This window comes from Mixophyes fleayi, chromosome 1 (assembly GCF_038048845.1).
Source record: "Mixophyes fleayi isolate aMixFle1 chromosome 1, aMixFle1.hap1, whole genome shotgun sequence".
In the NCBI taxonomy this organism is placed as follows: Eukaryota; Metazoa; Chordata; class Amphibia; order Anura; family Limnodynastidae; genus Mixophyes; species Mixophyes fleayi.
The window spans coordinates 247,259,358-247,286,422 of NC_134402.1; the positions used below are offsets into that span (position 1 = coordinate 247,259,358).

General features: G+C 38.0%; 1 protein-coding gene across 1 annotated transcript in view; it reads left to right on the top strand.

The window, feature by feature from the left end:
• The window catches only part of SLC1A1 (solute carrier family 1 member 1), a 72,338-nt gene that overhangs the window by 31,293 nt on the left and 13,980 nt on the right, over positions 1–27,065 (top strand). Inside the window, exons 2-8 of the mRNA XM_075209061.1 lie at positions 6,183–6,323; positions 11,954–12,046; positions 13,460–13,574; positions 21,072–21,114; positions 22,574–22,666; positions 23,484–23,668; positions 24,756–24,863. Of these exons, the coding sequence (XP_075065162.1) occupies positions 6,183–6,323; positions 11,954–12,046; positions 13,460–13,574; positions 21,072–21,114; positions 22,574–22,666; positions 23,484–23,668; positions 24,756–24,863 (778 nt within the window). The remainder of the gene's footprint in view (positions 1–6,182; positions 6,324–11,953; positions 12,047–13,459; positions 13,575–21,071; positions 21,115–22,573; positions 22,667–23,483; positions 23,669–24,755; positions 24,864–27,065) is intronic.

The window sequence follows — 27,065 nt, forward strand, 5'->3', positions numbered from 1 at the left end:
ATACCTATTTTTCCTTAACGCCAAGGAGATACAATTCAGTTTATTCACATCAACTTCAAGAACTGACTGTTCACTTGCTGCCTAATATATCCTACCCCTTGACAGATGACATTGTAACAAGATAATCTATGTTATTCACTTTAATGTTGTGGCATTCAGTGTATATCCAGGGAAAGTAAGGAACGTTAAAGTGGAGGTTGGTAGAGGGAAATCGGAAGAGAGAGGCTACAGAGGACAGTGCTTTGGACAAGAGTGAGAGTGATTATATGGAAGGTATGAAGTGTCAACTCCTGGAAAACAACGTTGATTTGCTTGTAAATTTTGTTGCAACGGACAAGCTTGTGCAGTAGATGTTCATTAAAGGGTGAATTTCATTAATAGCTGGTCTTGCCCCATAATTATACCAACTATGCTGTGAACTGTTTTGATGCACTTATAATGCACAACTGTCCATTTGGTTTTCAAACTTGCATGTGCGCAGGATCCTTCTCCACCTGTTCACCCACAGAGCCCAGGCTAGATTAACGTACCCTGAACTGAAAGTAGATGCAGTCAGAAATCCTAGGCTAAATTGTGCTCATACACCACTGGCTCTTGAGAAAAGGGGGCTACATTATTTTTTTTAGTTGCAGTTTTATGTTTTTGTCTAGCCTGAATTAAAGCAGGAATTGTTAATCATAATTATTATTTTGAATCAATATACTGTTATGATGGATTCGCATTGAGTATTAGTCAAGAAACTGCAATGAGCAATGAGGTTTTTACCGTAGCATTGCTGTACCCATCTAAGGCCTCATAATCATGGGCAATAGTTTAAAGCAATTATCAGGTGTCATGAATTAAAAGTGCTATGACAATGATAATCTGAAAAACAATATAAGGAGAATGGATCTCACGCACATTTTCTGGCAAGTGTTTGCTTTGCATCAATTTCAACATTGTCTGCTGCATGAATATAGCTTTACATGTCTGTTAATAATATAATTACGTTCTAGGGAAATGCTCACTAAAAACTGAATGGAAGTTCTGAGATGCGTTCTTTAGCGCATTATTATTGTGTTTCTAATGTGACGTGAACGTCTTTAAATACAAGGAGAAATTGAATATTAAGCATTGTTTAAAACGCTGTATAAACAATGCTTGTGTGTACAAGCCCTAAGAGGTCTATATGTAATATATTCTGTGTATGAGTTTAATGTGAAACATTATGAAACGTTACCGATTTCAGATGGCAATAAATTGCGTATATTCTCTCTATGCTTCATCATCTGTTTTAACAGACTAAACATTTCGGACTCGGGAGGATTATTACCGAGTCCGAGCCAGGTAGCCTCCAGTCTGGACGGTAAGACCCTGGTTTTTCAACCCGGGTCTCACTGAATCCTATTGCAAACATTAAAAAAAAAAAAAAAAACTTCACAAGAGGAGCCAATCAAAGCTCCTCTTGTGATGTTGCCATGGAGACCCGGGTTCAGTGTGAACCCGGTCGACCCGGTAATTTGCCGGGGTGGGAGGCTCTGTCCCCCGTCAATATCCCGGGTTCATATACACAGGATATTGCCGGGGGCAATATGAAAGTGGTATTAGTTAAACATTTCTGAAGGGTTTTTCTAGTTCTTTCCCGGGACAATTGCTTGCATCTAGAGCATGTTTACAACCAGAAATATCTAAATAATCTACAGTGGAAGACTTAGAAAAGTTACTAATTGTTGATAATAGTGTTTTAGCCTCACGTTTTTCAGAAGTATGTAGAGCGATTATTTTATTTCTGTCCATCCCAGTAACAGTAGCAATTGCTGAATGTTCCTTCTAAAAGCTAAAACTAATTAAGAATTAGTTATGCATCACAATGGGACATGAAAGGCTTCATGGATTAGCAATATTGACCATTGAAAATGAGAGAGCAAAGAATATTCAATTGGATAAGATCATTGACGAATTTGCTGAGTGTAATACCAGAAAGATGAATTTCCAGACATGGTTTTGAGGCGAAAAGTAAGTATTGACTTCTGGATGAGCAGTTGATGAGCAGGCCTAGAAAATGTCTGCTGTCTCTTCGTTCTGGTGCTGAATTTGTTGTGTGAATTTCATTGCAGTTTTCTGATGAACAATGAGCTCTTTGGCAACTGAAGCATACTGAGGAGCTTATCCTTTGTTTCCAACATGAAGAACTAACATAGTTTAAGGAGCTTCTTGTTTTCAACTTCAACTCAGACATTTGACATGTATCTTCCTTTATAAATGTAAATACATATGTATATAGAAATTATTTGTAGGGGATATAGGCACAAGATATTATTAAAATTTAAAAAGTTTTTTTTTATGGGGAAGGGTGGTTGTTTATAGTTCTTATGTTATATGTTTATATTTCTTATACTTGAAATTTGAAGCAAACAAAACATAAAGATACTATACATCTTGTGTGTGTGTGTGTGTGTGTGTGTGCGCTCGCGTTTTGTGTGTGTGTGTGTGTGTGTGTGTGTGTGAAGGGGGGACAAAGCAAATTTTTGCACCTGGGACCACAATTCGCTAGTTCCACCTTTGCTCCTGCTGATGAGCATCTACTGATAATGTCAAGCAGTTCCTATAGGTAAAAGGTAGTGTACATAAATCCTATCTAGATAACCACTCTTTTTTTATACACACAATGCTCTCTAGCACCAAGCTGTCAATCACAAGCTGTGTTCCAACAGTGCATATTATTACACACTATCATTATTAGTAGGTTGTAAAACTATTACTTGTTATAAGCAAGGCTGATTTACCAGCACAGAATTGTTCATTGCCACTCAAAATCATACTAATTATTGTAATCTAGTATATATTCTAGGAAAGCAGGCCATTTTTCATCTCTACTGCCTCTTCTTTCCCTGTTATGTAAAGGGTACATCATTGGGTGGGCAACAAAGTATGCTGCTGATATTAAACATTACAGGAATCCTTTAGAGGTCACGACCTAAAGACCAGGGGCTGATTCATTAAGGATCTTAAATGAAGAGATATCTTATTTCAGTCTCCTGGACAAAACCATGTTACAATGCAAGGGGTGCAAACTAGTTTTCTGTTTTGCACATAAGTTAAATACTGACTGTTTTTTCATGTAGCACACAAATATCAACTTTAAATTTCAGTGTACAAATAAGCTATCAAGTATTTGTGTGCTACATGAAAAATAGTCAGTATTTAACTTATGTGCAAAACAGAAAACTAGTTTGCACCCCTTGCATTGTAACATGGTTTTGTCCAGGAGACTGAAATAAGATACCTCTTCATTTAAGATCCTTAATGAATCAGGCCCCAGAAGATGGCTGGCTGTACCAACATGGTTAGCCTAGCCTAGTGTGCACTTACATGCTTGAATGTGTAGACAAAGATCAGCCCCTGTGAGGTATCAATGAAGCTTACTGATGCTCTGCTTCTTGGTAGAAGAGTGAAAGATGTATATTGTATGTGGCAGATGAAATTAAAAAATACATTTTTGAGAGTATACTGTTCCTTTAACACATTCTAGTTTGCTGTATGTGCTGTTACCCAGCACCTGCCTGGCTCTAACTTTATTTAACTTCCAACCAAGTAATTTTATTTGTCTACTGTCCACACAGCAATTGGAAATGGAATTTTGTAATATACTACATTTTAATCCTCAATGGGAGAGGACATTGAGATGACATAAAATGCTATAATATGATTAACGCTGCAAATATATTTTTTGTAAAAATAATAATAATGTTTATAATGTTTATGTTGCTTACTCTTTGTTATTACAAAAATAATGTTATCATTTTTGCAAATGGATTTTTTTTTTACATAAACAATCATATAATTTTGTTTATTTTAGTTCACGTTGTACTAATATTACTCAACAAATGATCCATGTATGAGGTAGTTTGCTTTGTTATGATACAACAAATGAGTGTCAGAACATTAAAGCCAAGCTATTACTCATTTATTGTCTTTATCATATGGTAAAGCATAAAATCATTAACTCATTGCTGTACCTGCACAGATTTTCTATTACTGATAAGCTAAGCGTTTCTCTTGATTATTAACTGGCAATTTACATATTGATTGATGTTGAAGAAAGACACAGGTCTGTCAAGTTTAACCCTTTTATAAAGTTTGGCTGTGTTGATCCAGAGAAAGGCAAAACAAAACTCCCAGAAGTATCTGTCAGTCTAACTTCATAGGAAAAAAACAATTCATCCTGACCTCGTACATTAGAATCAGACTAATTCGTTGATCACCACAAGTGCTAAATTTATCAATTATAATTATTTAATTCCTTGTAAGAAAGTCATCCAGACCGTTTTGAATCAATCCGGTGATTCTGCCATTAATACCTCCTTGGTAGCAGAGATGAGTGAACATTTTCAAAAGAAACTTGTAGATAATATATATAATATATATATATATATATATATATATATATATATATATATATTTGAAAAACAATTGCGAATATACCAAAACTCCAGGTTAAGTTTTCCCTGGGCTGCTCTTTCAGCACATACACACACAGGTGTTCCACATGGGTGCAATTGATTTGTTGTTGGTTTGTAGTTCTGGGGTGGAGGTTAAAAACACTTTTTTTTATTTATGTGCGGGGTCACCGGTGCCAGTTAGTGGCCGGCTAGTAGTGAGGGAACTATTGTTTAGTCAGACGTAGGGTTGTGGGAGAATTGTGATGCTTCTACTGGATATGTCTGCTGTAACCATCGCTGAAACTGTTTAAGCCATCTCCTGACAACTGCAATAAACAGTAAGATGGTGCAGCCAAGCTGTGTGAGACTCCAGCAAATGCCAAGCTTTAGCACTAATTATATATATATATATATATATATATATATATATATATATATATATATATATATATATGTATTTATGTGTGTGTATGTGTATGTATATATATATGTATGTGTATATATATATATATATATATATGTATATATATATGTATATATGTATATATATATATATATATATATATATATATATATATATATATATATATTAGTAACAGGACAGCAACATGTACAAAGCCGGTGAATTTTAATGCTGGCAGGGTGTACTATTGGCAATAGCAGTGCTATTGTCGGTATTAACCCCTTAATAGATAGGGAGAAGCTCTATCACCAGCTTTTTGATCTGTAATTAACAGACTGACAGATTGATAAAGCACTTGGTCCAGATGGAATATACCCATGTGTGCTGAAATGCTAATATGGCATATTTTCCATATCTCCTAGCTGGAGAACAGGTGTATTAATTACTGGCTGACATTTCAAATAGGGCTATTTATTATTTCACTTGTGATTCTGTGGGAAGGTCTGGAAATCATGCACTATTAGTAGTCCCCAAGGACCGGATATGAGAAACACTGATCTGTACCACTTAATAAATTATGCATTACAGGTAATACCACTAGCCAGATAGATGGTTTTCTAATATATGTCTAGGACATATGCCAATATTTTTGTAGCAAACCAACATTTATAGAAGTGCAACCACATCCCATCATATGCATAACTATCTGGCCCTGACTTGTCAATCTTCACATACAAGGGAGTTACAGTGAACACCAATGCGCTGAATGCATTGCTATCCCTTCAGCGGAGGTGCTATAAATGGGATAAAGTCTTCAAAAACCATGCTTTCACTTGTCAGGAGAGCTGGGTAATTCTGTAGAGAAATTGCAGTTCTGGAGATGGACTTGGTTCTAGAGATGGTATTTTTTATTACAAGTATATTTCAAAATAGTAAATGTAGCTGTGGCTTATATAAAAAAGCAAAAAAAAAAAAAAAAATTTACAGTATGTAATCCACAGCTACATTTACCATTTTGAAATATACATGTAATAAAAAATACCATTATAAATACCACTATGAATAAGCAGAGCATCCCTCTAAACATGTGTGCACAACACACATTGTGGGATGCTGTGCTTATTTATAGTGCTCTTTCATAGTATTGTTTTCTCTGTAATTTGCTGTATTGAGAGAACCTTGTCCTTTATTAAAGTAAAAAGGACAGTAACAAAACACAAAGGGGTATATTTAACATACCCCAAATGACGCCATGCTTGTTTGGTTGAGAAACCCTGTTAAATTGTGAACAAATAGCTTAATTAAAAAAAAAAAGAAAAGCCCAGTTGAGTAATGTGTGATTATTTTTACTTTTTAAGGAATCGGGCTTGGTGTTCTGGTTCGGGAATATGGCAAACTTTCTAATCTGGATAAAATATACTTCGCCTTTCCTGGAGACATTCTGATGCGAATGTTAAAGCTCATCATTTTGCCATTGATTGTATCCAGCATGATCACAGGTACTCCTTTTCTCTTTTATTTCTTTATTTTCTTTAAACCTTATATGCTGTTTTTGTCAAATGCAAAATGGTACATATTTACCAACATTTTAAAATAGCTTCAATGGTCAAGTTTTAGCTGCTTACCCAAAACATTAAGGCACATCACATATTATTGTTGCGGTGGACCTTAGAGCACCACTATCCCTGTTATATCATTTTTACATATTTTTTTCTATTATTCTTGATTCACTTTGTCACGAGCATGCCCCCAGCTGTCGTGACTTTGGGTGTTTGCTGTATGAGGTCACACACGATTCCAGCCCGCAGTCTCTCTCTTTACCTATCACACAGGTTATAGAGCTGCTGAATCACCCCAAACAGCGCTCACACCTCACACACTTCAGGTTTTCCACCACCTATTGAATACGGGCAATAGGACCCCAATATACTGTACTATATACTATATTGGGCAGCATGGTGGTTCAGTGGTTAGCACTTCTGCCTCACAGCACTGGAGTCATGAGTTTGATTCCCGACCATGGCCTTATCTGTGTGGAGTTTGTATTTTCTCCCCGTGTTTGCGTGGGTTTCCTCCAGGTGCTCCGGTTTCCTCCCACACTCCAAAAGAAAACAACATACTGGTAGGTTAATTGGCTGCTATCTAAATTGACCCTAGTCTCTCTCTCTCAGTCTGTCTGTCTGTGTGTGTGTGTGTGTGTGTGTGTGTGTCTATATTAGGGAATTTAGACTGTGAGCTCCAATGGGGCAGGGACTGATGTGAGTGAGTTCTCTGTACAGCGCTGCGGAATTAGTGGCGCTATATAAATAAATGATGATGATGATGATGATGATACTGTCCCACACTGGCACACAAGGCTTCTCGCTGCTCACAGACTAGCAAGACCCACACCAGCGAACAAAGGGTTAACTCTTCAAACCTCCAGACTGTTACACAAATGTAAATGCAAGCACACACTAAGCTTGTTAATCAAATGTATCAACAAATCACACAAGTTAACAAGTTAACAAGGGTTAACTTGGTTGAGCTATTTCTTCTGAACAGGCTAATGGATTTGTTAGAGTATCAAGGACGCAACATATTAAATTTTAGATTTAATATACAAAAGTACAGGGCATTCAGATATAAAAAATAATTAATAAACAATTAATAGATTGACATAACATACACAAGCAAACACAGTTTAAAACAAAAGGAATTGAATTCAGAGCATTACATACAGATAAGTGGTATATTCTGGCCAAGGGAAATTGGCTTGGAAGATGGACAGCTTATCAATGTGAATTGATTTCCCCAAAGTCTGACAATTTGCTGTACCTGGTCTCAGCTTTTTAAAGACACTTCCACACCTCTTCCTACCCCCAGGGTTTGTCGCCTGTGACACTTTTTTCAGTCACCATTTGCATGGTGATTCTGGTGATTCATGGTGATTCATTTGCATGTTACCTGATTTACTAACCAGTTCTACTATGTGACCTAACTCTTCTGTGGAGCGTCACACAGATCCGATTTTATTATTAATAAATCCTATTTGAACTTGTCCATCTTTTGATATCAAGCTCGCCTAAATACAGTTTAATCGTAGTGCTTATACTCATTTCCTTAACTTCTCTGTTGTGCAGAATTCTGAATTTGACATATGAGCTGCCCTTTATCATGCTATGGAGAAATATGTGGTTGATCACTACTTTTTATTGATTTTAAGTGGCATATTTTAAAACTGAATTCTATTTGTCTATATAAAGTATAGCCAAGTTAGCAGATGGGCTCTGTGATCCAGACACCATGCTAAGCATTCCTAAAAGTTTATTCAGGTGTCAAACTCCATCCCAGGCTAGGCTATATCTCAGAGTAGGGGCTCTTTGAAGCTGCCACAGGTGACACTCCTATCTTACCACACTGGAACATACAACAGACTTTCTGTCTTCCCATTTTACACTTTAATAGCTCAAATTATCAATGGATTCATTTGATATAACATATTAACACTGCAGTTATGATTTATCCCTTATTCCCCACAATTATGTGATGGATTAACCCTTATAAATAACTGTAAGTTCTCTCTGTTCACGACACACCTACTCAAAAAATATCAAATTATAAAGCTCAAAGACATGGCAATAATTGCATCTAATATGCAGAAAAAGAGGAATTTGAAGTGTTAGATTGGTTGTCAATACTGAGAAAGATAGACATTTCCACGGGCAAATCTTTAAATCCTGGAAATGTGTCTGGAAATTAGGGACACCTGGCAACTATGCATGGTATTTCTTCATCATCATCATCATCATCATCTATTTATTTATATAGTGCCACTAATTCCGCAGCGCTGTACAGAGAACTCACTCACATCAGTCCCTGCCCCATTGGAGCTTACAATCTAAATTCCCTAACATATACACACACACACAGACACACACACACACACACAGACAGAGAGAGACTAAGGACAATTTAATAGCAGCCAATTAACCTGCCAGTATGTTTTTGGAGTGTGGGAGGAAACCGGAGCACCCAGAGGAAACCCACGCAAACACGGGGAGAACATACAAGCTCCACACAGATAAGGCCATGGTCAGGTATCAAACTCATGACCCCAGTGCTATGAGGCAGAAGTGCTAACCACTCAGCCACCGTGCTACCCACACTGGTGTGTACATTAAATGCAAGATAGCAGCAATTTAAACTCCTCATTCCATGGAGTATGGTATAAAGCAAGATAAAATCATGATTGCCTACTTTTGGGACCTCCTCTCCAGGAGAACCCTGACAAGTGGCAAGTGCAGGGGGAGGGATGAAGTGAATCACATGATCGTGGCTTTGCACCTGCTGCACAATCCCGCTGTTTGTGTCAGGATGGAACCATGATGATAGGATTTGCAGCGAATCATGTCACCAAGGCTCACTACCACCCACTTCATTAGGAAAGTGGGAGGAATCCAGGAAGGTGTCCTACTCTTACAGGAATCAGAGAGAACTCACCAAAATTCAGGAGTAGGCAATTATGGTTAAAATAACTTGTCTTTAAAGTTGGAAACACAAGTTGTTTTGACAGGATCAAAAGGAGACAGAAATTACTATCACACCCTGTGGCACTGAATATCTGCCAGTGACCAAATAGTGTCAATTAAGACTTTTTATTTAAAATACACACACTCTCATGCATTTCAGCTGTCTTTCTGTTGCAAGCTACTATAAACATAGGTTACCCATAGTTACCAACTGACCCCAATTTTCATGGACAGTGCCTGGTTTTTATTATTTGTCAATGCGAATGTGTGGCCCTTGAAATGTTCCTATTTTTCAGAATTTTCCAACTGAACAGTACAAATCCTCTTATACTCCATATTGTTTGTACTTCTCAATATATGCTTATTTGGCCTGATTCATTAAGGAAAGGAGAGAAAAAAAATGAGTAACTTTGAATCTTGGCAAAATCATGTTGCATTGGAGGGGGAGGTACATTTAAAATATAGGGACAGATTTATAGTTGGGGTAGAGCATAAATCAACTTTAAATTTCAGTGTAGAGATAAAGCTATCAAGTATTTGCATCCTACATGAGAAAACAGCCAGTATTTTCCTTATGTGCAAAATAATAAACTAATTTGCACCCTTGCAGTTTAACATAGTTTTGCCAAGGTTCAAAGTTACTAATTTTTTTGCTTTAGTTTTCTTAATGAACCATTGCCCTTTGTTTTAATTAATATTAATTGAAGTGGATACTTTAAAATGCAAAAATACATTATAATTAAATTGAGAAAACATGTCACTATGAGATTTGTAGTAAATCATTGTTGACCTAGACAGTGCTATATAGCAAGATGGATCTAGATTATTTTTTGTAGGGGGGGGGAGTGATTTAGTCCCTGCCCCCCTTTTTCACTTCTATCAGTGGCCGCAAACTGTCTGCAGGTCCATGTCGGCGGAGACAGGCAGAAAGAGTATGCTGCCCGGCCACTCTGATTGTGCTGCCGGGCAGGATTATCTGTCTGCCTCTCAAGCATCATGGACCTGTACATAGTGTGCGGCCGCAGCAATTTCCCCGATCGCCTCTCCCCTCCAAGGCGGGCAGCAAATTTTCCTTGGAAATTATTTTGAAAATGTTGGCATCTATGCTATACACCAGTAAGCAATATAATGTAATAATGTACAGAATGTATGCCATTATACATTTAGGTTCCAGCTGGACACTTTTAGGTGACAGGGAGAAGTTTAATAATAGAGATGTATTGTTTTCTCCAAAAAGGGATAAAGAGACACTTGGGAGTATTGCAATGGGCCTATTTAAGACTAAATCCAGTGAGACAGTGCAATTTTGCACCTTGGTAAAATGATGCTGTGTTGCAGGCAAATCTGAAATGTGCAGACAGAATTAGGGGGATATTTACTAACCTGCAGTTTGTTGAAACTGCAGTTTTTCAGGAGCTTTCATATGCTTTTTGTAAACCAAATTATTTATGAAAGGGCAAACTGCACATCAAAGCACATGGTTTAAAACCACCATAACAGGGACATTTAATCCCAGTACATATCTTTATTCACAAGCTGTCCCATAAAATACGCTAACGGTACTTTATTAAATACTGTTACCTAACCTCTCTTTGTTAATCATAACATAGCCATTGTCATATCTCGAGTGTGCTCCAGACGTTTACCTTAAACATTAAAATTATTATCCAGATTTGATCTTATACAACAGAAAATCTGGTCAGAACAATGATCCACATGAGCAGATGTAATGTCATTGGCCGACCTGGAAGTCATTGGTGTCCCATTTATTTGATCTGGTAGTTTGACCTGATACTTGAAATAGTAGTTATATGCAGCCTGGCCCTTTACTTGTGTAACGTACATAATATACTTGCCCACTTTCCCAGAATGTTCGGGAGACTCCTGAATTCCAGGTAGACCTACCTGGAGAGCAGGCCATGGAGAGCAGGCCGTTGTCCCACATCCTACCCATCCTGCCCACTTCCTAGGATCTCCCGGAGGGGAGTTGTAAAGACTTGTATGCTACATGAACACTGATGGTTAGATGACTAGGCTGAAGTATCAGACCATGCAATTCAGATTGTGTGTGAACAACAATACTTCCGCATTATAAAATGGTACTATAAATCCTTATTTGCTAGTGACTCATTTTATATTTTTTACAAATACATTTCAAATTTATTGTTTTCTGTCCTCTCTACAGACTTGCAGAGCAATACCATTTCATTCATTGCTTGACAGATATCGCTATAAAGTGAATTTATGTATACCTTCCTCTTGCCGAAGTGCATAAAGAAGCTCCATTCCCGCATATATGGGAAGATTTAGGAAAACAAGTGCCAAAGAAAGAAAGGGTATTGCCCTGTAAGATTTCTTACAAATATTATTTTGCTACAAAACAGACAAACATAACATAAACCTTACTTGTTATAAATAGTGTATATAACTCATATACCATCAATACAACAGATGTTACAGAGATAACTTGCACTACATTACCATTGCTGCAACTTACAGGATTGTATCATCTTCTCAAACCAAAATGAAATCTTTAAGAGTGGGTATTGTTAAAAACAGCCATTGTATCATATAATATCATAGTGGGATGATCATAATATATATCTTTATATTCTCAGGTGTTGCTGCCTTGGATTCCAGTGTATCTGGGAAAATCGGTCTGCGGGCTGTTGTGTACTATTTCTGCACGACTGTAATAGCTGTTATTCTAGGTAACTATGTTTTATTGTTTCATGTGTTGTCTTTAGCACATAATATAATAATATGCATATGTATGATATATATGCTAGTGTGATCTGACTGCATCGTTGCCACACCATCATCATAAGACTTCAGACTTTGTTCATTTGAAACACTAATTGAGGATAACTTGTGGTAGGATTCTCTGGCATGTACATTTCATTGGAATTCCAAAGTTTGCAGCAATATATGACCTCAATGTACTAATACTGAAAAAAAATGTTAGTAATATAATGTAAAGTGTTAGCAAGTAGGTTGAATTAACTATTAAAGAGGTGTATTTATCACCACAACCTTCCCACATCAAATTGACATTACCACTCTGTGCTCTTACCGTTTAGACGCTCATACTCTTCCACTCTCACATCAAACCAGCAGAGCTAAACTACTCTATCCTACTATTAATAATCTAATGATCTGATTGGCTGCAGGTTGTTTTATTCCCATTCACTTCCTCTCTTAAATCTGTGTTGTCTCCAATTTAGTAGAATGAATGCAGCAGGTGCTCTGATCTTAGTCAAAAGCACCCAAAAAGCAGAAAAAATGAATAATAAGCATGCATATTTGATAGCACACATACTAGGTAATTAACTATCATGATGTAAAGTTACAGTAACTCATAGCAATCAATCAGTAATAAGCTTTGAGAATTCTACTACAAGTTTGACTAATAAAATCATATTAAATGTTGCTATAACGCTAGCACTGTTTTACTTATTTTAGTAAATCATGCTTATAATGTTCCAGGGGGGAACAGGTGTGTACACAAATCTTCCTCTGTGTCAGCTTCCATCTTTAATCTAAGCTGAAAGCCATTATACTTGGGCACATTGGGAAGGAATAGCAGAAATCCAATTAAATTTCTGCACCAGTTATTTAGAAATATGCTGAAAAAAGATCTTGCACATATGTATGGTATCATTAATTTTTCAGTTGTTTTGAATACAGAATTTCTTGCTGAAAACATTACATAGAATAGTGAAAATGTACATATTAAACGTCAACTATAAATTAAGTCTTATCAGCTTTCTGTAGTTATATCAAAACAAAATGTTGTGCTCCATGTGACAAGCAATTTCTTTCCTATGTGCACCAAAATATATGTTCTAACATTCAAAATATTTCTGTTAAAGGGCACAGCCGAAATATGAAAGGAGCCCTGTATATAATGCCCAGTATATAATTGTTTGCTCTTAGTAATATAAAAAAAAGTATTTAGGTTCTGGCATCCTAAAGGAATCTATAAAAATATACTTATGGTCTGGAGGGTTATGCTGCTTGAATCAACATGTGTCTTCCTTTTAAGCTTATTGTCTACAAATGTTCTATATGATTGAAGGTGCGTATGCAGAACGCTGCAATTAAATAATATTGTTCTAATACAGGAATTGTATTGGTGGTGAGCATCAAACCAGGAGTATCTCAAAATGCTGACGACATTGACAGGACAGGGAGCACGCCAGAAGTTACTACAGTTGATGCACTGCTGGACTTGTTAAGGTGAGGTGAACAGTATTTTAAGTCATGCGTAATTATGCAAATGGTACTTATTTACATTATTTATAGGAAATAACCATTAATTTTCTACTCATATGCCCAATTCTGCTGTCTAATGGTCAACTGTTTTGCAAAGTGTAGCAACGTTTAAAAACATAAAAACAGTAGTTGTTCTATTGTATTCAAATGGCAAGTTTGGGGGATGGGAGAGCTCAGACAACTATAATTTCAAATTTGCTTGATGTATGTCTGCTGCAAGTTCCACAGTGATTTTCTCTGTGGATTTCCAACTTACTGACATCAGGGAGATTATGTGGCAGAGGGGGCATGTCATAGGCAGAGGGCTGCATGTAGAATCCCAAAGTAATCTTGCCTCTAATCACATGGGTAGCTTACTAAACAAGTGATAGAGTGAACTGCAACTTAAAATAATCAGAATAGGCACTCATCAGGTGGATGGGGTTGTTTTAGTTTTACAGCATCCAGGATACCAGAACTACAGCTAGATTATTTTACTTTTTACATTTATTTTTTACCTTTGTGGGAGCTGCCTTAGGCTGGGTACACACTACAGAATTCTCCAACCTAAGTGTTATCTATAAAGTTTTTTCTAACGACTGAAAACAAAACAATCCCGATCAGCATGCCGATTTACATATATGCTTTAAAAGATTTACCCTCATATCAGTGCTCTTCAACTGTCATAACAATCGGCTGAAAAGATCATGACTCTGTAAACTCTATGGAGATCCTGATCATGGATACACACTGCAGAATTGGAAGAATGTCATTCCATAGCTGAACGTGACTTATAGTTCTGCTGAACAATCAAAGCAAGCGATGGTCGGTGCTTTGGAACAACTATTGTTCACCGTCTAAGTGTACACACTAATGCAATATCGGGCCAGGTGATTGCCTGAAAACACTAGTGTGTACCTAGCCTTAGATCTGCTGATCAAATGTATGGAGCTGTTAAAAATTGGAGAGTTTAATTTTGAAATACTTTGTTAAATAGTTCTGAATAAACAACGTGTGATTTGCATGGAAATCTTCCAGGATTATTAAACGATTAGATAATGTAATCTCTAGTCTTAACAATATTATCTGAAGGAACAAATAAGCTTAATGCATTCTTGGTTTAGCCAATTTTGTTTACTGATAAATCCTATTTACTATTTGTTTTAGAATAAACTGAACTTTAAAAACAAAAATAATCCTTACCAGGGCCGCACGTAGGATTTCCCCCCCCCCACCCCCAAAAAAAGCGAGAGAGGTGCTGCGCATGCGCCCGCGCATGTGCAGCAGCTCTGTTTCGGCAGCACTGTACTATACAGCAGCCGCGGTGCTGTCAAAGAAGCGTCCACGGCGATGCTGTGTACAATACAGCACCGTCACGGACGCTTTATTGACAGTGCTACGGCTGCTGTATAGTACAGTGCCACTATGTAGGGGCACTTCTTTAGCAGAGGGGAGGGGTTTCTGGAGACCCAGAAACCCCCCCTGCGTGCGCCCCTGCTTACACTAAATGCTAAATACTCACCTATTTTCTGCCAAACTTCCACTACAGCTAAGGTGTTATACATTTTACTTTTAAATGGGGCACTCAACAACAACCTTTAGTATAAATATGTTGTGGGTAGATTATTTTTCTTATACAACCTAGTTTTCTTTTAGATGTTCCTCTTCAAACGTTGGAGAGTGTTGTTGTGAAATGTTTCTCAGCTAAAATCAAACTAAAGTTAAATATGTTTTCATATTCTGACATTCATTATCCTAATCCACTGATTATATATACATGGTTGTTCAACAACAGCAGAGAAACAAAATGGATGGCCCGATTCATCATACAACATGCATTTCTTGAAAAAGGCATGTAAATCGACTTTGCGTACTCCTAAATTCAACAAGGAATGGATCTGAAGATATCTGCCCTGTTGAATTTGGGTGTAGGTCTGTAGTGCTCTACTACACAGGACACTGCAGATACGTCCAATACCTATGTGTATTATGCATTTGCAAAACAATGCACAGGAAAAAAATATGTAGAATCAATGTCACCAGTAATATATGCATTAGTGACAAAACAGTAAAAAAAGTGTTTTCTTTCTATTTTTCCCCCTATAATATACATTTATTAGGATGTTCTTAATGTCTACTGAGCATTAAATACATTTTACAGTTGCTCCTGATTACAAACACATGTTATATCATGCATACAAGACTATTAATACTACTGACCAGGACTAAGACTAGCCCTGCAGCTGGAGCAAAAGATGTCGTAGAAAAATAAGTAACTTTGAGATGGCCAGAGCTGGATTCGGACGTGGCTGTGTACAATTGAGTTTGGCACACCCTTACTGTACAGTGACTTTGGCAAAATGCCCCTTCCCCGCCCTGTTCACTCCCCGAAATCGTAGGCTATAGTAAATGTTCATGTGCGTTCGAGACCGAGCAGAAAGGGCTGCATTACTGGCGCATGTCTATTGAATTTGAGTACTATACGCAAAGTCAGCAAATACATGCCTTGCTGAATCAGGCCCAGGGTGTGTACCCCTCTTTTATACTGAAAAATAAGTTTAAAACTTTTGGGGGCTTAAAACAATGAAATAGACACAATACACCAAATGCGTCTATCTTGCAAGTTTAAATTTATGTCTATCCTTTATTATTACATGTAAAGGTCACTCTAACTTCCCACACTTTTTTGTGTATTTGAAAATGCATCTTGTTACATTTCACTGGTATCCAAAGTCAAAGACTTCTCATATTTTAAGTCAATTCAATAATCAAAAATGACATCACAGACAGAGTAATATTGTTTGGATTCTGATTATATACAGATAAAGAGGTCCTATTAATAAAATAACAGCAATTTTAAATAGAACTGATAGACCCAGCTCATATCCTTAGTGGATTCTTGGAGGTTGCCTTTTTTGAGCCATATTATCGCTATACATTTGGTGCCACGATTGTGTTAGCTGCTATTCCACTACTTACACGGATTGCTGCCTTCACCTACATATTTACCACGGAGGTCCCGGAGTTCGTTCTGGGTATGAGGTGCGTGCGCATACAGACCACAATACAGGACTAAGTATCGGACCAGGTCTGTATTGCGCTTTCTGCTCAAGCAGTTTAGCGACTTTGATTTCCATTCAGGAGTGGCGGTTTTCTCATTGTGGCATTTATGGCATATTCTCCTCCATACTACATGTGTAAGAAGCATTGAAGTGGGGTTCACCATCATCGCGGTGACGTATACTTTCCACCACCAGTGTGGCCACACTCATTTTGAAGCTCCACTTCATGACCTTCTACGGGGTCATTGGACAATAGTATCTATACGATGTGGGACATTTAGCTGGTTCTCTTTAGGAGTGATTGATTCGATGGTTCATCAGCCTTATTGATGGTTAACACAGTCGGTTGATCTGATTTTTTTATATGTCAAGTTGTTATCCACTGGCCAGTGTTGTATATTTTATGGTTCATTTTTTAATAAAGTGTTTATATACATTTATTACCCACGGATGGTTGTATATTGATTGTGTTTATCAGTCATCAGCGCTGTTTTCTGTTGTGATAGACTGTTTACCCTGTGGCATTAAGCAGACACAAGTGATACATTATGCCAATCTCTTTTGACATGTGGTGTTAATCAACACAGTACGGTGGCTTTGGAACCAATAGGTTCCATCCATTTACCTGTTTAAATGCTGTTGAAAGTATAAAAAAAATGCTTGTAAAAGCACAATTTGTAACTCCAGTTATAAGTAAGGATGAGCGCACTCGGATTCCTGGAATCCGAGCCCCCCCGAACATTGCGGATCTGAGTCAGATCCGAGCACTGTCCAGGTATTCCCGCCGATTCCGAAACTTAAAACGAGGCTCTGAGTCATAATCCCGTCGTCGGATCTCGCGATACTCGGAACCTTTAAATTCCCAGCTTGCCACCGCCATCTTCACTCGGGCATTGATCAGGGAAGAGGGAGGGTGTGTTAGGTGGTCCTCTGTCCTGCTATTTCTCGTGCTGTGCTGTGCTGTGCTGTACTGTGTCCTGCTGAGTCCAGTGGTGCTTTTGGCAGTGCTCTGTCCTTGCTGAGTCCAGTGGTGCATCAGTCCAGTGCTCTGTCCTTGCTGAGTCCAGTGGTGCATCAGTCCAGTGCTCTGTCCTTGCTGAGTCCAGTGATGCATCAGTCCAGTGCTCTGTCCTTGCTGAGTCCAGTGGTGCATCAGTCCAGTGCTCTGTCCTGCTGAGTCCAGTGGTGCTTTTGCCAGTGCTCTGTCCTTGCTGAGTCCAGCGATGCCTTTGTCCTGTGCTTTGTTCTGCTAAGTGCATATTTATTTTAAAAGTACTAAAAATTCTTCCATAAAAAGAAAAAAAAAAGAAAAATTCTACAAAAATCCTTTTAAAAAAATATTTAAAAAAAATCAAAAAAGTCATTGCTGAGTCCAGTGGTGCATCAGTCCAGAAATTGAGGAAAATAATCTCTCAGTGGCTTAACCCACTTATACTCTCCTGGGGATTTGTGATGTCAGCCAACGCCAGTAACATTGTGCGGGCATTACATATGTGCAATTTCCTTTGTGGCTCCATTATCCCAATTAAAAGGATTTTTACCTGTTGGTGTAATGATGTTATAAACACTACACTTGAAAGCTTGAGCCTTTAAATGAAAAAGTCACTCTTCATTGCACGAAGATTTGCAACAGGAACAGTTTTTTTGTTCACAAAGTCAACAAATAACACTTCGATGCTGTCTGTCTTTGACATACTTGATGGGATCTTAATGATGAATGCTCTGTACCATGGTCGTCAAAAACAAGAGGTAGTGACGCGCTCAAACTACACCCTCTATATGCTGCAGAGGATGTAGGAGCAACCATATGTGCAGTGGAATTCAGACCAGTTGAGGGTGATATATTGTGGGCCCGGTACCAAATTGGGTACCGGGGCCACTCCACTACGCAGTCCACATAGATGCATATCAGATATTAAACTACATTCACTGTTGCTGCTGTACCCAAAAATAGGTACTGCAATTCCAAACTACGTTCACTGTTGCTGCTGTAGCAAAAAATCAAATATTGTACCTAAAATCAATATTGTGAGGTGTGAGGTGTTCCGAATAGACTGGAAATTAGTGGAAATGATTGTTATTGAATGTTATTGAGGTTAATAATAGAGCAGGAGTGAAAAATAAACAAAAAACTTGATTTTTACCCTTTTTATGCTTTTTTAAAAATAAATCAGAACCCAAAACCCTAAATCAGAACCAAAACCTTTCGTCAGGTGTTTTGGCAAAACAAATCAGAACCCAAAACCTCAAGCTAATCAGAGCCCAAAACCCAAAACACAAAACACTAAAAGTGCCCGGTGCACACCCCTAGTTATAAGGGGCCTAATGACCACAAGTACATGGCATGTAACTAAGGTATCACACATCATAGAGGTTTATTGCTGCAATTCAGTTTCATCTGTCAGCTGAAAATCTTTATTTTGCGGAGTGACTTCTTCCTATCATAATACCTTAACGCTTCAGAAGGTGTTTTATGATCATTAGTTAAAAAGCAATTTAAATTGTTTTAAGGTAAATATTTTAAAATTACCTGAAAACACTGTAATAATTTTTGAGGACATTTTCTTCTAGTGATCATATGCAATGTCCAACTTAAATTACCTTTACTTGGAAAATAAGATACTTTGTGCCATAAAGTCTGTGTACTCATTTACTACCTGTAAAAAAAAGTATCATTTTTTGAAAGATTGTTATCTGTACCATCAAGAGATATCACTGAACTAGATGACCTTGACAGATGGAGATAACCATTGATGACTAACAGCGAAAGCTGTTATATTAAGATGTCTGCTAACCCCCCTCCCCCCCTTCACACACACAATTTTGCAATTGTAGCAATGTTATCCACATCTAGAAATGACTCCTTTTATCTTCCTCATCTGTTTTTACACTTGGTAACGAAGACAACAGTATGAACAGTATGATCCACTGTCTGTCTGACAGTGGATCATACAGGGTAGAACCATACAGAACAATAAACAAAAATACCAGGACTTCAAAGCTCCAAACATAGCTTACACATTGAGGTTGGAGCAGAAGAATAGGTAGAGAGACAGGAGGGATGAGGGCCTTGTTCGTGAGAGCTTACATCCTAAAGGGAGGAGAAACAGACAGGAGGCACAATGGGGAGATATAGGGGATCAATTGCATTAGAAGCGAGTAGCAGGGTAGGGGAAGAGAGGTGATTGAGTCAGGCATGGAGAGCAGGTTAACTGGATGGCTGGTAGGCTTTGAAGAAGAGGTGAGTTTTAAGTGCCCGTTTGAAAGTGCACAAATTAGGGGACAGTCGGATGGAGCGTGGGAGGTCGTTCCAGTGGAGGGGGGCAGCCCGGGAGAAATCTTGAATTCTGCAGTGGGATGAGGTGAGCAGCGTGGAGGAGAGGCGATGGTCATTAGCCGAACGTAGGGAACGTGGTGGGGTGTGGGTGAAGAGGAGGTTGGAGATGTAAGGGGCAGTGGAGTGGGAGACAGCATTGTAGGTGAGGGTGAGGAGTTTGAAAAGGATTCTGTAGGGGAAAGGAAAGGAAGTAGTACACATAGTTTCAAATTTAAACAAATGTTTCATCAGTAATCATTAACAGGTCAACTGTGGTACAAGTGATCACAGAAAGTCCACCACTATTTATTCAACATTACTTCTGTCGTCTCAATTTCCCAGATTTTCACTTATTTGTGAATGGATAGGGATGTGTAAAATAAAGTTATTACTATAGAGAACATGTAGGTCTTGATTCATTAAGGAAAGGAAAGAAAAAAAAATGAGTAACTTTGCCCCTGATCAAAACCATGTCGCATTGGCGGATGTAAATTTAAAATGTGGGGACAGATTTATAATTAGGGTAGGGCAGGTCCTAGATCAACTTTAAATTTCAGTGTAAACCTAAAGCTATCAAGTACTTGTGTCCTACATGAAAAAACAGTCAGTATATAAATTATGTGCAAAATAATAAACTAATATGCACCCCTTGCATTGTAACATGGTTTTGTCCAGGAGAAAACATTTTTTCTTACTTTCCTTAATGAATCAGGCCCGTCATGTTTTTGTTGAAAAAAAATAAATAATTTGCCTTGTTTTTGTTAGCAGAAGTACAATTTGTTGCCCTCAATCACACCTTTGAAAACCTTAAAATTATTAAGTGTTATGTTGGTGCTATTTTTATTTCTTTTCTAAACTCGTGTTATTTGTCATTTATCTGTGTATTGTGATATGTCCTTTTTGTACAAGACAATAGAGTATACTGCTATAAGTGCACATAGCTTAGCAAATGTTTACATTATTTCAGACTATTCTTCTTCATAGAATATCACATAAAACAATAGGTGGTGTGGACACTTTTGCATTTTATTAGGTATCTATTGAAACAGTAGTTTATAACATAAAGTGAATGTTATTTTGACTATATCTTCACTTGTCCCTTAGAAACATGTTCCCAGAAAATATTGTCCAGGCATGCTTCCAACAGGTAAGACAACATCCTTCATTTGTTGACATTCCTATGTAAATCATTGCAGTCCAAGATTATTATTGTTCTTTGGGTTGTAGATCAATTATATTTATTTTATGTTATTGCTTGTGTCATATAATATTCAAAATAATGTAATCCAAATGAGCTTCCTTAACAACGCTGAGCCGAGTTGTTTATCGTTCCGATATATTGTAATCAACCACAAGGGGCCAATTGGGGAGGTATTTTAGGGAGGATTAGTTGTTAGATACATAGGACCTCATTTATGATCTGCAGCACAAAATCCTCTTTGGTAGTGCTATGTGACGCAATTTGTTCAAGTGTGCTTAGATGTTCTGCCAAAGCGCATAGGTTTATGGCACAAGATGATAGCATTTGTGTAGGAGCAGCCATGGGGATGATTTGGGCAGAGTGAAGGGCCGTTCTTGCAAAGTACACAGCAGATGCACCGGTATGTTTGACTGAGCAGTAAAAAAAGTGAGATTTAAGTTGCCAGAGCAAGATTATTAAGATGAGATAAAGTTGGAGAGGGTGCATTTTTAGTGGGCTCCCTCAGCTTGCAGAGGGTCGCATGGTCATTCCCACTCTGCACAAGGAAGTGGTGTGGCACCCTCTGATGAGGCAGTGATCATGATTACTGCCCATTATTTTCAACAGGGGCGGGCTGGCCCGGGGGGCAGGGGGGCAGCGGCCCCTCGGGCCGCTCGGTCAGACCTCTACTCGGGCCGGGGGGTAGACCGGCCGGCCATCCCCCGGATGCAAAATACAACACTTTCCCCCGCGGCCGCATCTGATGACATCAGATGCGGCCGCGTAAGCACACAGGCGGCCCCATCACATGACAGGGGATGCGGCCGCGTCCCCTGTCATGTGATGCGGCCGCCTGTGTGCCCCTCGGGCTTCCCTCTCCCAGCCCGCGCCTGATTTTTAATGACAAATCTCTTGCACCATCCAGTAGCACTCTAGACAGGTAGTTATATATGTGCATAGGGTCATGAAAATATTTAAAAGGACCAATGTGTTTATAAACATACGTCTAATATACTTCTGCTCCAACAAACAGTATTTTAGTTTACAAATGAAAAGATATATTTATTTAAGGTGGCTGTCCAAAAGTGGAAACAGGAAGTACTTAATTACTTTTGTAAACATATTCATTCCTATGACCACAATCCCGCAATCTGTCACTCAAAGCTTCTGCATGATTGACTGTACATTAAAAAACTTAATTGTGGCTTGTGTTTGTATATACACATGGAGGACAAGTAGCCAAATTTGCACAAAAAAACATATATTTTGCTTCAGTTAATAATTGTCTACCATAGAGTTCTGTTACCTCTACCTCCATTGATAGCGGAATAGGCTTCTGAAAGCAACTGTACTAAGTACCAATTCATTTGTGGTGGTTTATATATTTTTTAGTAAGAATGTTTATATTCAAAATTCTTTATTACAGTTCAAGACCAAACGTGAAGAGCTGTTACCGCCAAAGGAAAACAGCAGCGTTGAGAAGAATGACACTTTAGACCTGTTTTCGACAGATCAGGAGGTGTTGTGTAGTTTTTCAACTTTCCTTGTTTCAGAAAATAATGGCATAGACATAGAAATGAGTTTAGTAATATTGAACAAACAGAAACCTACCAGCCTGCAATGTGTCACATGTAATATTTTTTTTTTTTAGTTCTCTTTAGTAACATGTACTATACAGTGTTATTGACTGTATGCTGCATACTTGACAATTTAACTGTAGAGAGCACTGATAATCTTTAGAGCAAATTGCAGTGGTGTAACACCAGGGGTAGAAGCAGTTACAATGAAGCACAAGGGTCTCTTGCTGTGAGCCTCTATATCAGTGTTTCTTAACTCCAGTCCTCAGGACCCCCTAGCAGTACATGTTTTCCATATCTCCTTGCTGGAGCACAGGTGTATTCATTACTGACTGACACAGTGTAGCAGGTGGTATAATAATTTCACTGGTCACCTGGTAATCCTGCACTGTTAGTGGGTCCTGAGGACTGGAGTTGAGAAACACTGCTCCATATGCTCTATATATGCTATGCAGGGCTATTTTTTATTTACCTCCTTTGATATTGCAGATCAATTAAAGGGAGGGCAGGAATGATGGGGCAGACAAGAAATTATGAGGGGAAGGCAAGAGGGGGTTAGACAAGAGATGAAGAGATACAAACAGAAAAGGGGCAGATTTGTTTCACCTATGTTGCCCCCAGAAAGCAGGCAATACAAGTGAAACATACACTGACAAAGAGTGATGCGTGTGATGTTTTAGTGTGTAGTGAACGTTATTCACTTATTTAGTGCATTATTGGAGATTTGCTGTTTCCTAAAATTTCTTAATGTACCTACAGAACAAAACAAAGGAATTCAAACTTGTTGGCATCTACACTGATGGAGTCAATGTCTTGGGCCTCATTGTGTTTTGTCTTGTGTTTGGAATTGTTATCGGAAAAATGGGAGAAAAGGGACAAGTTCTAGTGGATTTTTTCAATGCACTGAATGATGCAACTATGCACATAGTTCAGATCATCATGTGGTAAGTACTGACATGTCAATAATTCAATTCTTAATTTAAACATTCTATTAAGCATGTATTTTATGTTAGCATTGTAATAAGAAAATATCTTGGTGCATTTAATGATATGGGTACACCTGACATAGGGAATGAGCTATGCAGGCTTGAGCTGTCCACTTGTCTCCCACCCCAGATACTCTTCATCCCCGTAGCTGGAGTGCTGATGACTTCTCTGTCTCTACGTTTCATGGGCCTGGCTGGTCTCCAGGATTAACAGTTGCCAGGATCCTGCCTATGTATTTTACCCCATTCTCTGACTGCATGCTGCCCAACTCATTCACAAAGTCTTTTAACAGCTGATGGGCGATGGGGCTTTCCATGGGAAAGGGTTTCTTATTCAGCAGCACCTGGAAAAAAATCCACAAGCTGTTGGTTGGAACATTGGTCATCCCACTTGCTTAGCCATAGCCTCCATAATTAACAAATTGCGTCGGTCATTACCAGTTTACTGAGTACAGGAGGGGTAGTGTCAGGAGGTACTTAACAGAATACAGTACAGGAGAAGAAGGAAATGTATTACTAAATAAAATAAATAGTAGTGGGGTAGGCAGACAGTGTGATGATAGAGAAGAGATTGCCACAAATAAAAATATACCACCTTCCCAATATATAAAACTACAATCAAATGTATTACAATGAATGAAATACAGGGGGAAAAATTGGAGAAAAGTAGCTGGTCGGCATAAAGTTTTCAGAGACGTAAAGTACAGGCTTTTTCTGCTATAACAGTCCTAGTGCTCTTTATAGTCCATGAACTGTGGACTTAAGAACCCCACCTTGTTATTACTGTAGGCTTTACACTGCGTATGTAATGATAAAAGGATAACCATGCATTTGTTTTTCAAAACATTGACTGAGCATCAAAATACCAATGCTCACTATAGTTTCTTCCTGCAAACCTTTCCTTTTTGGTAATAGAACATAAACCCTACATAAGCTGTTTACTGTACTACTGTACTAGTGTACTGTGTCTTGTCAATGTTATCTTTTGTTAATGTATTTCTTCCTTGAAGCCAAATACTTAATATACTACTTTAAATCATTTTAGGTACATGCCCCTTGGTATAATGTTTTTGATTGCCGGGAAAATAATTGAAGTTAATGACTGGGAAATCTTCCGCAAGCTTGGGCTCTATATGGCGACAGTAATCAGTGGGTACGTATTTGCCTTTTTGTCCAATGGATAACTGCAACAGTAGCTTTTAAATAATTGGGACAAAGAGAAGCAGGGGCAGCACGGTGGCGTAGTGGTAGCACTTCTGCCTCACAGTACTGGGGTCATGAGTTCAATTCCCAACCATGGCCTTATCTGTGTGGAGTTTGTATGTTCTCCCTGTGTTTGCATGGGTTTCCTCCGGGTGCTCCGGTTTCCTCCCACACTCCAAAAACATACTAGTAGGTTAATTGGCTACTATAAAAAAAATTGACCCTAGTCTCTACCTGTCTGTCTGTCTCCCTCTCTGTCTGTCTGTGTGTGAGTGTGTGTTAGGGAATTTAGACTGTGAGCTCCAGTGGGGCAGGGACAGATGTGAATGTACAGCGCTGCGGAATCAGTGGCGCTATATAAATAAATGGTGATGATGATGATGAGAGAAGATTTATTATGATTATTATCTTTTATTTATATGGGCTGCAGCGACGTACAAGAAACTTACTGTAGTACACAGTACACAGACAGCAACGATCCATAAGATATTATATAATTCATTATTAATCTAAACATAATTATAGAAAGACCAGACATCTACTACTTAACAGGTTACACACAGATAACTTGGTAATGCAGGTCAAGTTATTTACAGGACAGTTAGTAAGAGTGGCAGTAATGCCCAATGTGAGGTAGACGTGAGCTCAAGAAAACAAGGACTGGGGAAGCAGGCCTAGAGGTACAGAGTGTGAAGCAGTAGTAGAAGGTGAACACAAGAAAAGAGGGGCCTACTAGTGAGAGCTTGTATCCTATAGGAAAGGAGGAAACATAACAGGGTAGGAAGAGTGAGTAGAATGAAAGGGAATAATATCAGTTGATTATGTTATATAGGGAAAGTGTGGTAAGAAACTTGGGGTAAACCGATATATAGAATAACATTGGAGGATCATGGAAGCCTGTGGATACTGTGATGAAGTTAATGGAACAGAAGAAGGCTACTATTAGCATCACCTAGGTTGGAAGCAAAATAGAAAGAAATTAATGCCTGTCTACTGTAAAATCCAAGGTGTGTGGATCTGGATTATGGTCTGGAGCTGAAATAATAGTGACCTATTCTAAAGGTCATTAAACATATAATGCAAAAATTGCATAAAATAATTTAGCTTTTTACAAACACAAATAGGCCCAAGAAAGTCCATGACCACTGGACCAGAAGAAGATTAAAATGTTTTTTAGAAAAGCTTGCTGCTCCATTTCTTGTACGTCCCTTCTGTTACTGGTTATCTAATTGTAAATAGGGTGTTTTATCTTGTACTTTCAGTTAGACTCTAATGGAGTACATCTATCTTACTGATGTTCACTGATAGACAATATGGAATGTATGATATACATTTTTATACTATACTGATAGACAATATGGAATGTATGATATACATTTTTATACTATACTGATAGACAATATGGAATGTATGATATACATTTTTATACTATACTGATAGACAATATGGAATATATGATATACATTTCTATACAATACTGTAAGTAAGATGCCGTTTTCTGCAGTGAGGCAATGATCAACTTTTACTTGGCCATAGACATTGGGAAACCCACTTATACGTTACTGTGTGTATAAAAACATCATTTTTTTAAACATTTTTTTTCACACTTACAGACATTTTCAAAAGGAAAATGAATTTATAATGAGCAAAATATGTGTACAGCACGCACAATGGACATGTAATACATCATACCAAATGTTAAACTTTGGTGTGGTACATACAGACATTTGTATTAGACATTCACTGCACAATATGAAATCACAGTAAACACACTATGATGCTGAAATGTCAAAAATATGAACAGAGACACATTTTGACAAGCATTCAATTTGTTTTGCATCAATTTTGACACTGATGGCACCACTCAGAAGCGTTAAATTCGTATTGAAGAGATAATGGAGATCTGTGAGAATGCTTATTTAACATCATTTATGAAGCGCTTTTCATGACATATTTGATCACAGTGATGAATACTTTAGAGATCTGGTTTTAGAGTGCTGTGTATGCACTAACAATACATCACAATTAGGATGACAAATTGTAGGTTTTGGCAATTATTTTTAACTAGTAGTACTTGAAAATACCCATGTGTTTGATCCCTTACATTAACCTTAAAAGTTTTTATTTCTACTTTAGCTTTTTTACTGGCTTT